At 40.9% G+C, this 13,687-nt stretch overlaps 1 protein-coding gene across 1 annotated transcript; it reads left to right on the top strand.

The window, feature by feature from the left end:
* The first annotated feature begins 2,911 nt into the window (after positions 1–2,911).
* On the top strand, positions 2,912–13,499 carry LOC117375328 (sodium- and chloride-dependent taurine transporter-like). Its single transcript, XM_055223791.1, has 12 exons — positions 2,912–3,032; positions 3,927–4,061; positions 6,517–6,654; positions 6,869–6,968; positions 8,828–8,960; positions 10,106–10,240; positions 10,819–10,922; positions 11,714–11,838; positions 12,348–12,460; positions 13,013–13,150; positions 13,291–13,393; positions 13,495–13,499. The coding sequence occupies exons 1-12, from the start codon at positions 2,912–2,914 to the stop codon at positions 13,497–13,499; spliced, it is 1,350 nt and encodes a 449-aa protein (XP_055079766.1).
* Positions 13,500–13,687: the final 188 nt, after the last annotated feature.

Here is a 13,687-nt window from a genome sequence, read left to right on the forward strand (position 1 = left end):
CTTATCAAGGTGACAAATGACATCCACCTGAACACTGATGCAGGCAAAGTCTCAGTCTCTTGATCATGTTAGATCTGAGTGCGTGAGTGAGTTTGACACTGTGGATCATGGGATTCTCTTACAGAGACTAGGGGTCTGGGTGGGCATCTCTGGTACGGCACTAAACTGGTTCAAGTTGTATCTAGAAAACAGGGAGTACTTTGTTGAAATCGGAATGTGTCTCAGATAAAATGTCCCTGACCTGTGGGGTTCCCCAGGGGTCAATCCTGGGACCCCTGCTGTTCAAGCTCTACATGCTGCCGTTAGGCCAGTTAATACGCAGCAATAATGTGTCTTACCACAACTATGCAGATGACACTCAGATCTATGTCTCACTGGCAACAGGTGAATATGAACCAGTGGATTCACTCTGCAACTGCATCCAGCAGATCAGTGTGTGGATGCAAAACAACTTTCTCCAGCTAAACTCAGACAAAGACTGAAGTCATCATCTTTGGCCCACAGAAACATAGAGAAACAGTCAGCAGTCACCTCCAGTCTCTCTCTCTAAAACCTTCAAATCAGGCGAGAAATCTAGGGGTAATAATGGACTCAGACTTGAACTTTAACAGCCACATCAAATCAATAACATCTGCAGCTTTTTACCATCTAAAAACACTTATCCATGCATCCATGCAGAACACTGCTGCTCGGGTCCTGACTAGAAGCAGGAAGTATGAGCACATAAGTCCTGAGCTCAGGTCTCTGCACTGGCTCCTGTAGCTCAGAGAATAGACTTTAAAGCAGCTCTGCTTGTGTATAAGTCTCTCCTTGACCTAGCACCAAAGTACATCTCCAACATATTAGTGTCATATGAACCATCTCACACTCTGAGGACTTCAGGGACCGGCCTCCTGCTGGTGCCCAGAGTCGGGACTAAACATGGAGCATCAGTGTTTCAGTTTTATGCAGCTAAAACCTGGAACAGTCTTCCTGAAAATGTGAGACAGGCCTCGACTTTGACAATGTTTAAATCCAGGCTCAAAACAGTTCTGTTTAGCTGTGCATATGACTGAAAGGTTTTTATTCTGCACTCTTCTGTTTTAATGGTAATTTTATGATGATTATTTGTGCTTATTTATGTTTTGATTTGTATGATTTTAATATCTTTCTTATTCTGTAAAGCACTTTAAATTACTTTGTGTATGAATTGTGCCATACAAATAAACTTGCCTTGCATTGCGTGGGGCCACATGGGCATAAGCCTGTGGTGACCTCATGGTCAAGTGTATACAGCCAGGAAAAGCTGAATAAGAGCAGGCCACTTAAGCATTATGTCAGGAAGGTGCGTTGTGCACAGGTGACCGGCCCAAAAAGTGCCTGGCCCACTGAGAAAACTCCCGGTGCTCCAGATGACCAGTCCAGCCCTGTTCTAGGGCCAGCTCCAACTTGTCATCCCAAAAATGAAACTCAAAAGCCAGGGTGGCTGGGCTTTTCTGTGATTGGCCACAAACTTTGGAACAGTCTTTCCTCTCATATTAAGACAACGCTTTTAGTTGAAGCTTGTGAGTCTCATTTAAAGGGCCCATACTACACCATTTCCTATTCTGTTATAATGTTGTTTCCTTATCACAAACAGACTTGGAGTTGTGTTTTGTTTCATTCACACAGGTTTAACACACAAAACCTGCATATGAGTGTGTGTGTATGGTTGAGTGGTTTGTTGGTGTAAAGCCTTTAAGTGCTTTGAAGGTAGAAAAGCACTATGTGAATGTGACATTTACCATTTAAACCCCATTGCCATCAAAGGTAAAGGGTAGCTGTTATATTAAAAACTACAGCTTCATGACATCACAAGGTGGAACAGAGCTTTTTTGAGATTTGGAGATGTAGACAGACTAATAATAAAGTGTTACTCAAACACATGAATGAATGAAACAAAATACAACTTTAGGTATGTTTTTGATGAGGTAACAGTATTATAACATGGCTTAAAGCTTCCGAGAGTAACATTTGCTGATAGGACCTTTAAAAACACATTTGTACTCACTGGCTTACTTCTTATTTTTATGCTATATTTGAATGTGTGTTTGTTGATGTTGTGTTTACTCTGTGTAGTACATTGGAGACTTGTGTTGGAAAAATATGCTATATAAATAAAATTGGATTGGTTGTTGTTCTGCAACTTAAAATACAGTTGATCTCCTTTCCCCTCTGTTCCTAAAGTGGTTGTTGTTTTATATGTCCTGGTTTATTTGACACACCACTGCATGGGCGGACCATGTGGGTCAAAACCTGAGCCTAACGAGTCAGAATTTGTCAGAGAACTACTGTAGGGCTTGTAATTACCACGCAAACAATAAGCTACATGAAAATGTATATTTATATTAGTATTCGTAATGTTGTCTTGTTTCAAGCAACTATAATTGTAATCCTAGTTGGTGAGGTCAGATGAAGAAAAATACTTTTTATCTATACCAAATGATAAAATAAAATAAGGTTTAAAAAACATCAAATAAAATATAGCCTACTACTACTACTACTACTACTAATAATAATAATAATAATAATAATAATAATATTAATAATAATAATAATAATAATAATAATAATAATAATAATAGTTTAAAAATTAATTTCCTTAAATCCCCCAACCCAAACTCAGTGTTTGGTCCATGCTATCATTCATAAACATGGTACACCAAGGACACACAGCTGTCTGTGTGCCTGACCCTGTATTGTACAAAAAGTAGTAGTAGCAAGAGTAGTACCAGCAGGAGTAGTAACACAGTAGCAGCAGCAGCCATAGTAGTAGTAGTAGTAGTAGTAGTACAATGCTACTACTACTACTACAATAGCAGCATGAGTAGTAATTTTGGCAGAGGTTAGCTCAAGTAAACATCCATCAGAGGTCATCTGGGGGAACATCAGCATGGAGAGGCAGAGAGAGCAGTGGAGCCACAAACGGGAGTACATCCTGGCATCGGCCGGCACCGTGGTGGGCTTCGGCAACGTCTGGAGGTTCCCATACCTGTGCTACAAGAACGGAGGAGGTCAGCCAAAAGTAATTGTATACTACTACAATACTAATCTACTGTGATTACTACTACCACTAGTAACCTGTTCCCATACCTGTGCTACAAGAACTGAGGAAGTCAGCAAAAGTAGGTTACTTTTACAGTTCTACAATATTAATACTACTACTGGAATAACTATTAGTTGTAACTTGTTCCCCTAGTTCAGTCCAAAGTACGTTAAGGTAGTGCCTAAATATACAGGCTCACTCAAACATGTATGAATGAATTGAACACAATCAATTAACATTAATTTAGGCACTAATGTGTTTGTCAACTGAGACTACAACTCAAAAGTACTACAAAAGTAAAAGTAAGAGTGACTGACAGGACATAATATTTTTATAATTTTAAGGGAATGTAACTGGAAAGACATAACCTAAAACTTAAAGTTACCCCTGTTTAACTAGGAGCAAAAGTACAGTATCCAAAACGACTTATTTCTGAACTTCAATTGTATTAAATTAATAAATGCAATTGAGAGTTACTCACTTCTGAGCTTCAATGAAAAATCAGTTGAAGGTCTGTTATTAATGTGTGTTTTGTCTATGAAGGACGCTATTGTCATGTTGCATTTGACTGCTGTATAAATGTTGACGCATATGTGTATAAATCTGCAATCTGAAATTCAAGAGCAGGTTAGAATGACTTTCTCAACATCCCCTGGTTCTACACATCTATATACACACATCCCAGGACCTCCAAATAACCTGCTGTCATTCATAAACATGGTACTGCTGTATTTAACCCAGTGCTTCTCAATTACTTTCTATCATGCCCCTCCTATGAAGAAGAAAAAATTTCGCAGAGTCTCAGGGGGCGCCTCACTATTTGAGAAGGACTGATTTAACCTGATGGCAGTGTGTATTTCAGGGGTGTTCCTGGTGCCTTATTGCTTCTTTGCGGTGCTCTGTGGGGTTCCCCTTTTTATGCTGGAGGCCTTGATTGGTCAGTACTGTCAGCAGGGCGGGATAACTTGCTGGTCCCGCCTCTGCCCATTGTCTCAGGGTGAGTGAAAAATAACAAAATGCACAAAACATGCCGCAAAATTCCAAAACTTTCCAGAATTCTATCTGATAATGTCTTCTACATATTATGTACATATTATCCAAAAGTCTAGGTTAGAGTTTTCTTTTGCATCATATGGGTTTTGACCTAAAATGTATGTTAATGCTTAAAGTACTATTACAATAGTAATAGTACAGTAATTGTCCTTAGTTGAACAACTTAACAGTACATAAACCCTTAAACTTTTGCGACTCAATTCAGGGGTGGCCTCACTCTCCTTTGTTATTCACACTATGTCTGATATAGATGATATAGATGAAATGAGGACGTATTTATGGAGTGGTGAATGGTGTGTGCACTTAGGTAGATTTATGCTAATAAGCTTTTGCTTTTATATTGCAATTTAGTATATTTATTTTTACTGACATTAAATGTGTATATAATAAATTATTTTGGAGTCAAATTAGAGAAGTCTAGGCCTACATAGTTTAGTAATATTTGTATATATTGGACACAGTTTGTGCAAACTGCTATTTATTTCTTCACAGGTTTGTCCTACTCTGACACCTTATTTATGCAGCTGAGCCTCAGTATTAATATTTTCTATGTAATCATTATTATGCATCTAGAATTATATGACTGACATATGACAGCTCTACAGACATGTAATGCACTTACTGCACAAAATGTACATTCATGAAGAGATGCTAACAACAACCGAGCACTGGTCAGACAGGTGAAGTGATCAGACAGGTACACAGCCCTGGGTCAGAACAGCACGCTAACACTCTCCTCTCACAGATGCAAATCAAAACCAGGTTTTTCCTGATGAAACGTCCTGTAGCGAAGTGAAGATGGTCCAGAACAGCCACATTTAACTCCACACATGTGTAATAGTCCCGTTATTCCACTAACAGTGTTGCTCCTTTATAAACACACACAGATCACAGATAAGACAGGCTCCTAGCTGCCCCAGCCACTGTCATTCCACTGCTTTGTCCAGATCCTCCATTTCACACAAACTAGTTTTTAGACACACGTCTTGAAAGTTGGTGTTGCTGTTGTCATCTCCTGCTGCACATGTGCACTTACTAGACCTCTACCTTAGATGTCCGATTCCCATGGATCCATTTTATGAGTTTATTCAGCTCTGTTTGTGCCTGCTGTGGTCCTCAGTATGTATCCACAAGCCTCTAAAACAGACATGGGCAAACGGCCCGGGGGCCACATACGGCCCTTTGGGCTTATTAATCCAGCCTGTTAAACGTTGTTCAAAGTTTTTCTGGTTTTGATTTGGATCTGTGAGAGGTGAGTGTGCTGTTCTAAGGCTGTGTTTAAGGTGACGTTTGTGACACATGGCTATCTTGTAAGTGCACCCGTCTGACCAGTGCAACTGTCTGACCAATGCACCTGTCTGACCAGTGCAACTGTCTGACCAGTGCACCTGTCTGACCAGTGCAACTGTCTGACCAGTGCAACTGTCTGACCAATGCACCTGTCTGACCAGTGCAACTGTCTGACCAGTGCACCTGTCTGACCAGTGCAACTGTCTGACCAGTGCAACTGTCTGACCAGTGCACCTGTCTGACCAATGCACCTGTCTCACCAGTGCAACTGTCTGACCAGAGCACCTGTCTGACCAGTCCACGGTTGTTGTTAGCATCTCTTCATGAATGTACATTTTGTGTAGTAAGTGCATCTGTAGAGTGTCATGTGTCAGTCATGTGGTTTATAGCTGCATAAAAATAATTACAATGATAACAGTAGTACTGAAGGCTCAACTGCATAAACGAGGTATAGGAGTAGGACTAATCTCTGAAGGAATAAATACCCTGGGGTTATTTAATAGTAACTGATGAAATATTGCTTGCCTACCCAGAAAAGTCACCATACGTTACTGCTCATATTCTCTTCTCTTTTTTTGGGGAAAGTTTATGAATAGTAAATTCACTTCCGGATCCAAGAGGTAGGTGGTCACTGTTGAGAACCATAATTACTAATAAAAACAACTATCGTACATATACCTATGCTTTTTGCAGAAATAAATATGCTAGGAACTGTGTTACTCACAACTTATTTGTTCTCTGCAGCATAAATATACATATTGAAGCTCCTGGGGTTTCTATGCAGTGCAACATTTTCCTGACTGTTTCTTACCCCATGCTGAACACCTCTCTAGTCTGCACCTAATGTATATCGTACTGCACCGTTACACGCAGCAAGTATTCAAATATGTATCTGTTTTTTTCTCTGGTGAGCATGCAAAAATAGTGACTCTTTAACCTGAAGAAGATGCTTCGCGTGCATTCGCATGCTTACATTTTGTTATAAAAAATGTTTACTAAAAATGTTCAAAACTATAACCAGGACATGTACATAGCACTAATTAACCAGCTAAAAAAATGTGGTATTGGGTTCTAGTTACACTTTAAATACACATGTCATGTCCCCACAGGCACAGGGTACTCCATCCTTATGATCCAGCTGTTTGGCAGAGCGTACATCATAATCCTGGCCTGGGCTCTCCTCTACCTGGTCTACTGCTTCAGAGCCGTGCTGCCCTGGGCCTCCTGCAACAACCCCTGGAACACTGGTCAGTATTTAATAAGATTTATTAGTCTCACAGTGGTAGCATTGCATGTTGCGTTTTATGAGCCAGGTGTGGACTGGGACCAAAATACAGATACACTGACAGTGTGTTGTGTGCACAGACAGGTGCATTCACAGTGTGTTGTGTGCACAGACAGGTGCATTCACAGTGTGTTGTGTGCACAGACAGGTGCATTCACAGTGTGTTGTGTGCACAGACAGGTGCATGGAGCTCTCCTCCGTGAATGGGACCAACTCTCACAACCAGAGTCTGGCAGAAGGAAACACATCCACGTCGTCTGTGTCTGAGTTCTGGGAGTGAGTACTTGTCTCTGTGTACACTCTAGTGGAAAGTAGGACTGAAACAATTACACTGGACTCCACTACAGTGGCCACAGGATTTTGTATAACTAAAAATAATGAGAGGAGCTCAGACCACATGTCGTACAGTGCGGTAGTGCCAGCGGAGGTGTCACAGCCAACCACAGACTTTCCCTTGATGAATGGTAAATTATTGCATTTACACATTGTCTCTTGTGTGCAGCTTCAAAGGCTGTGACCACAACAGCACAACAACTTGCATGCTAACAGCGCACTTTCATATTTTGTCCTTGCGAGCTTGCAATATATCTGTACTGGGGAAAAATATATACATGGAGTTAAGTTAATATGATTAATTGATTCAGGAGCAGGCCCACCCCTCAACCTCCTTCTCCTCTCCAGCAAACCACAGCTCACCTAAAGCACACCTCTAATTACCCAGAAGCCCTGTTTATACAAGCCTATTTTAGCAATAGCATCTGTCTCTGCTCTCTTGACCCCTCTCTCCCACCCCGTGTCTCAGCCCAAAGACCTTGAGATCTATTCATATCATCAGTAAATACCTTGATCATATACCATTGTTGTGGTATGGTCTTTGCTATTGAAATGTCTTTTATGAGCCAGCTGAGGTCTGGGAACAAAATATGACTCCACAGAGGCAGACCAAGTCCACCCTCCTCTAGGGATTCATACATAGGCGAACAAATAAAATTGCACCTAGAAATGAAATGAACAAAAGCCGTGTGACATACTAGAAGTTGGCATAGGGCTCCATCTAATGGCAGTAAAGGGAATCACCATTTTGAAATACTAATTTTATTAAATTAAGGAACATGCCCCGACAATATACACATGCAGTTGTAATGACCTCAGAAATGCTTAGAATGAGTCTGCGGATGGTTTATAAACTTAAAGTGTGATTTAACACATAAACTCAACCACATTTCAAATAGAGCTGCTAAAGAGAGCTGTGCATGTGGACTAAAGAAGAGTGTGGGAGGGGACGAGGGGTGGGGTCTGGAGGTACAAAGAGCAGTGTGATTGATCTAACAGGTTTCAACTGTTCAAACTCAACCCCTGTAACATATAATCAGGGTCTTGTGATATCACCAACTATAAGTAGTTGCAGTGGCAACTGGAGGCAGCAAACACTTTTTCAACAGAAAACTGCAAATGTAACTGGAGTGCACTAAAAGAGCCAAAAATGAAACAGTAAAACACCAAATACACAGTTAAGTAGCAAAAAGGGGGGATTTAGTGTTTAGTTCCACTTTTAAAACTGCACAGTTTGTATCTGCGACACAACAATCCTGTGAAAACCAAATCCAAAGTGTTTTATGACATCTCAGGCAGAGTGGACTTACTGCATAAGATTCATTAAACAATGAAGCTAAATACATCTTCAGGTATGCTTTTGATGTGAGAACATGTTTTAACATGGTTAAAAATTCAAAAATTATATTCAATATGTCCATTAAGAGGAGAGTTCAAGGCTCAGTCCAAAGATGTTGTGTGCGGGATGCCACACACAACGTTAAAGTTTTGGAGCTCGGAAGACATCTTAGAAATCTGAAAAGCTAATTCAGAATTTTAGGTTTAGAAATATCTGAAGAATTTGCAGCGACATCACATTGAGCTAGCTAATGCTAGTCAACTTGTGACTGTACTTTGATTATTTGAGAGGGGCTTGTAGTTCAGAAATGAAATGAAAACAAGATTGATTTTAGCTACTAGCATGTGCTATGAACAGCTATTGCCTTAAATGTTGAGGTAGTAAACATACCAGGCTCTTACAAAAGGGTAGTAATTAGTAAAGAAAAAAGAAGGGATAAAAAGTTGCTGTGTGTGTCCTGTAGGAGGGGGGTGCTGTCCCTGTCCCAGGGCATCCAGGAGCCAGGGCAGGTGCAGTGGCAGGTGCTGCTCTCTCTCTTCGTCTGCTGGGTGGTTTGCTACTTCTGTGTCTGGAAAGGAGTGCGCTCCACTGGGAAGGTGTGTACCCCATCCCAAAATATTTATCTCAATAAACACTTAACTTTTAGCTCCCTGATGAACAGTGACCTCTTCTTGTCCAGATGTCCAGATCCACAAAAAATATGTAAGATTAAAATACTACCTGAGATACATGTTAAGTCTTTATTATCAGTAATGATCCATTGGTTTCTGTCATCTGTGTAATTAGGCCCAAGCCGAGGACAACGTCCCGGTGAGGGACTAAGTAACACCACATTCATGGCCCAAAAAAGCAAAAAAATCAAGCAGTAAACAAATAAACTCCACATGCTCTAATTTTGAGCAAAAGCATCAAGACAAAATAATGGAAGAGAACTCAAATCAAGGTGGTAGTTAAGACAAAATGGCTCTTAAGTGACCTCTTAAATTTTTTTCAAAAAAATCATGTAAGACGTAAGTCTATTTATCATGGACTTGTGAAAAATTCACAGAGGGTTTATTTGTGATTGGGCACAACGTGACACAATCACATGACTCTAGCTATTGCCCTAACAGGAGAAAATTAATGGTCTAACAAGTTTGTTACGTTAATTAAGCCTGAGCCTGGGACAATGTTCTGGCAACAGACTAATTAAAACTGTGTCCGAACCCTCAAAAATGGCAAAATTCAAGTAGTAAGCAATACCCAACATTCCAGTAACCGGTATTGAAAATTAGAACTCGTTTAATTTTGACAGACGCCCCAAGAAAAAATCATGAATGTTGAGTCAGTAGCACCACGTCAAATTTTGATTTTCATAGGGCCAATGGAGCCCGACCCTGGAAAAAATCTATATCTGACACTCACACCAAAAATAGAACATGATGCCGTGGTGCAGACGGTCGCGGTGCAGATGGTCACGGCGCAGATGGTCGCGGTGCAGGCGGTCGCGGTGCAGACGGTCGCGGTGCAGGCGGTCGCGGTGCAGGCGGTCGCGGTGCAGGCGGTCGCGGTGCAGGCGGTCGCGGTGCAGGCGGTCGCGGTGCAGGTGGTCGCGGTGCAGGTGGTCACGATACAGGTGTCTACGATGCGGAGGCATGATCTTCCCAGTGGCATGTATCTCATGGTCACAAAAGGTGGGGAGGGCCTTAATCTCTGCGTGCAGCTTTAATGTTCTTTGTTGCTGTGTGCCGCTGTCTCTCAGGTGGTGTATGTCACAGCTGTATTCCCGTATGTGATGTTGGCTGTGCTGCTGGTGCGAGGCCTGACACTGCCGGGAGCCTGGGATGGGGTGGTTTTCTACCTGTACCCCGAACCCTCCCGCCTGGCCGACCTGGAGGTGACCGCTCCTCTGCCCCCTACAGGAGCAAACACTCATTATATGTTATTTTCAATGATAAAAGTTAAATTGAGATTTTTACCTACTTTGGATACCTGAACATTTGTGACTCGTGTTTAACTTGTATAACTCAATGTTTCCTAACCAAGGGTACAGGGAACCATACGGGTACTCCAGTTACCAGGGGGTATTTAGAATGGTTTCAGATTTTTTTTTTAAAAAGGTTGATTTGTAGCTTAAATGTTCTTTGTTCATTGTAGATCCTTATGAATAAATGTTATGACTGTTGGATGATTTGGGATTTTGGGATTCAATATTATTAAAACAAGAAAGAATAAGAATATAACAGATTTATTGGTTATATTCTAACTTATCTGTGGTATAACCAAACCAACAGGGCTTAGTTAGTCATTTAATACAACAGACCGGCAGTTAAACAGATATTGCCATTAACTTAGCTGCATAGTGGTGTTGACAATTTGACCACATCCATCAGATGGATAGTCTAAGAGGCTGCTGTTTGTACTGCTGCAGTGCAGATAGAGTCCATGTCCGTTGACTATGTTGTGTGTCCTCAGGTGTGGCTGGATGCCTGTTCTCAGGTCATGTTCTCCTATGGAGTGGCCTCAGGGACTTTGATCACACTGAGCAGCTACAACAAAAAGAGAAACAACTGCTACAGGTAAGTATTTTATGAATCAAATATTGGGATGTAAAATTTTATAAGTTCATAAAGGGTCATAAATAGTGTAGATATGCACATATCACTTGTCCTAAACATACCTTCCTGGTACTATTAGATATTACGACTGTTTGACTCTGTAGACCACTGTGTATTTTAGATAGATTGCAACACACAGTTGGTCTCACAGTGTCTGTTTTTATTTAACAAATAGGGAAATTTCTGTTTCTGTATGGTGCAGCACTCCTCAAAATATAAAATGGAGTGTAGTATTTCCCAAGGATGAATTTTAGGCCCAACTCTTTTTAATGTTTACATGTGTAATCAGACACTATGTAAACCATTTCTCTTTCAAGCCAGTACAGAGACATTAATAAATGCATTAATTACAAACTGTGTTGATTACTGTAATGCTCCCCTTTCTGGAGCATGGTTACTGACAAGGAACAAAAAGAAAGAGCACATCACTCCCGTCCTTAGGTCTCTGTACCGGCTTATCATGAGCTTCAGGACAGGTCCCACTGTCTGTGGAATAGTTTACCTGAGGACTTGAGATCCACTGCCAGTGTTCATATCTGTTAAAGTAAACTAAACTAAAAATAAAAGTATGTTTGTTTTCAGTAATTTAACATCGTGTTTTGTATTCTTACTATAACCTGGAAAGATGGATGGAAAGAACAACGGGTGGTTGCCGTTGTTGTAATTTTTCTATTGTGTGTGAAGCACTTTGTGCTGCATTTTAAATGTATGAAAAGTGCTATAACAATAAAGTTTTGATTAATTATTTCCAGGGACAGTCTGTGGCTCTGTGCTCTCAACAGCTGCACCAGTTTTGTTGCTGGGTTTGCTGTCTTCTCCACTCTTGGCTTCATGGCCAAACAGCAGGGAGTGACTGTGGACATGGTGGTCAGCTCAGGTAGGACTTTTGAGAGAAATGTATGTGGACAGGTTTTAAAAAGACATCTTATATTTACACTTTTAGTCTCCTTGACACCATAATATCTGTCCTTTACTTTAAAGGACCCATATTATGCTTTTAATTTGTTATTTAGGTGTTGGTGCTCCCTCTGCTGTCAGCAATGAGAATGAACGATTGCAAAGTAAACAAATGAAGCCCTTAGGTTAAGTGACTGGTGAGCTAATAAAACCATGCATTTGTTGTGAATACAATTTCAGAGGGTTTATGGACTTAAAAACTGCACAGAAGAAGTCTGAAGTTTTAACGGTAACACACCAATCTGGACAAAATGCAAACTGTTAAAAGAGATGAAAAAAGAAGTTGACATGTCACAGAACTTGTAAATGGTTTTACAGTGCAGATGTAATGGTAACCTAGATTAGTATTATAAGGGTAATGAAAAATCTTAAAATGATGATATAATGTATATATTGTGTGTGAGTGGATGTATCTGCATGTGTGTGCAGGTGCTGGTCTGGCCTTCATAGCCTTCCCTCAGGCTGTGGCCCTGATGCCTCTGCCTCAACTGTGGGCCGTCTGTTTCTTCATCATGCTCCTCATGTTGGGAATCGACACTGTGGTGAGCTCACACAACAACCAAAAACAAGGACAGAATATCAATGTGCTGGCAGTGGCCCAGTCTCCCTCTAATCCAGAGGTTTCTAGTTCAGTTCCAGCTCCTGTAATACTGCCTCTAGTGTCAGAACATCTGGTTCAATGGTGTTTGAATGTGTGAGTGTTTGTGACCATGAATGTGGGTCCAACAAGTGGAAATAAACTGATGTGTTTTGCACAGACTTGTTTTCATTAGTTCGGACTGTAAAAAAGTGTGTGAAAGTGTTTCGGACCGTTTAGTCCAGTGTCTTAAATGAACTATACCACTCATTTTGAGGGCTCCAAAGATCAAGCTTAAGCCATGTCTCACAGTGTCACAAACTTGGAATTACAAAACCTCCTTTGTGAATTGCTAAAATCATAATCATTATGCCTAAGTCTTTCCAATACAAATCTTATTTGCCATGTTATAAATGAACCTTAACCTCTGCTGTTTCATTATCCAAATAAAGACTTAAAATAAGTTTGAGACCGAACCCCACAGGTCATGTGTGTTCTTCTGCTGATTTTGTTTCAGTTTGCAGGGCTGGAGACCATCACCTCCTCCTTCATTGACCTGTTCCCTCAGCAGCTGAAGGGACTGTGGAGAAGGGAGATCTTCCTCGCTGTCTTCTGCCTCTTCTGCTTCATCATGCAGATACCCATGACCACCTCGGTAACTCTCCCTCATCTCATCCTCTCCTATATTCAGATGTTTTGATTATTCTATTGTAAATGTCACTGCAGATGCCATGCTTGTCAGACATATAGTACAAATGTTCCTCTTGTTTGCCTTTTCCACCTGCTCTCTTTCAGGCAGGACTCTACCAGTTCCAGCTCATCGACTACTATGGGGGCTCTGGGGCCATTATCTTTTTTGTATCTATGATCCAGTGTGTAGCAGCCAGCTGGGCATTCGGTGAGTCATCCTCTACTAGTATGGGATGTGGAGTCATTTCTTATTATAAGCAGACTAGACAAGTGCACTCATTTTATAGTACCAATTTCTATTTCTTTTAGCATGAAGGTGGAAGACTTCATAGTTTAAATTGAAGGGTCTAGATGCTGGAGGGGAGAGAGAGTGTATTTACTGTAATCTGAGTAGTGTATGAGCTCATAGTTTGAACCGCCCATGATTGATTGATTGATTCAATCACAAAAGGGAGGAGGAGGGCAAGGAAGAAACTTCTCTTCCTGGTTGGATTTCAGCTTC

The sequence above is a fragment of the Periophthalmus magnuspinnatus genome, chromosome 8 (assembly GCF_009829125.3).
Source record: "Periophthalmus magnuspinnatus isolate fPerMag1 chromosome 8, fPerMag1.2.pri, whole genome shotgun sequence".
NCBI classification, from domain to species: Eukaryota; Metazoa; Chordata; class Actinopteri; order Gobiiformes; family Gobiidae; genus Periophthalmus; species Periophthalmus magnuspinnatus.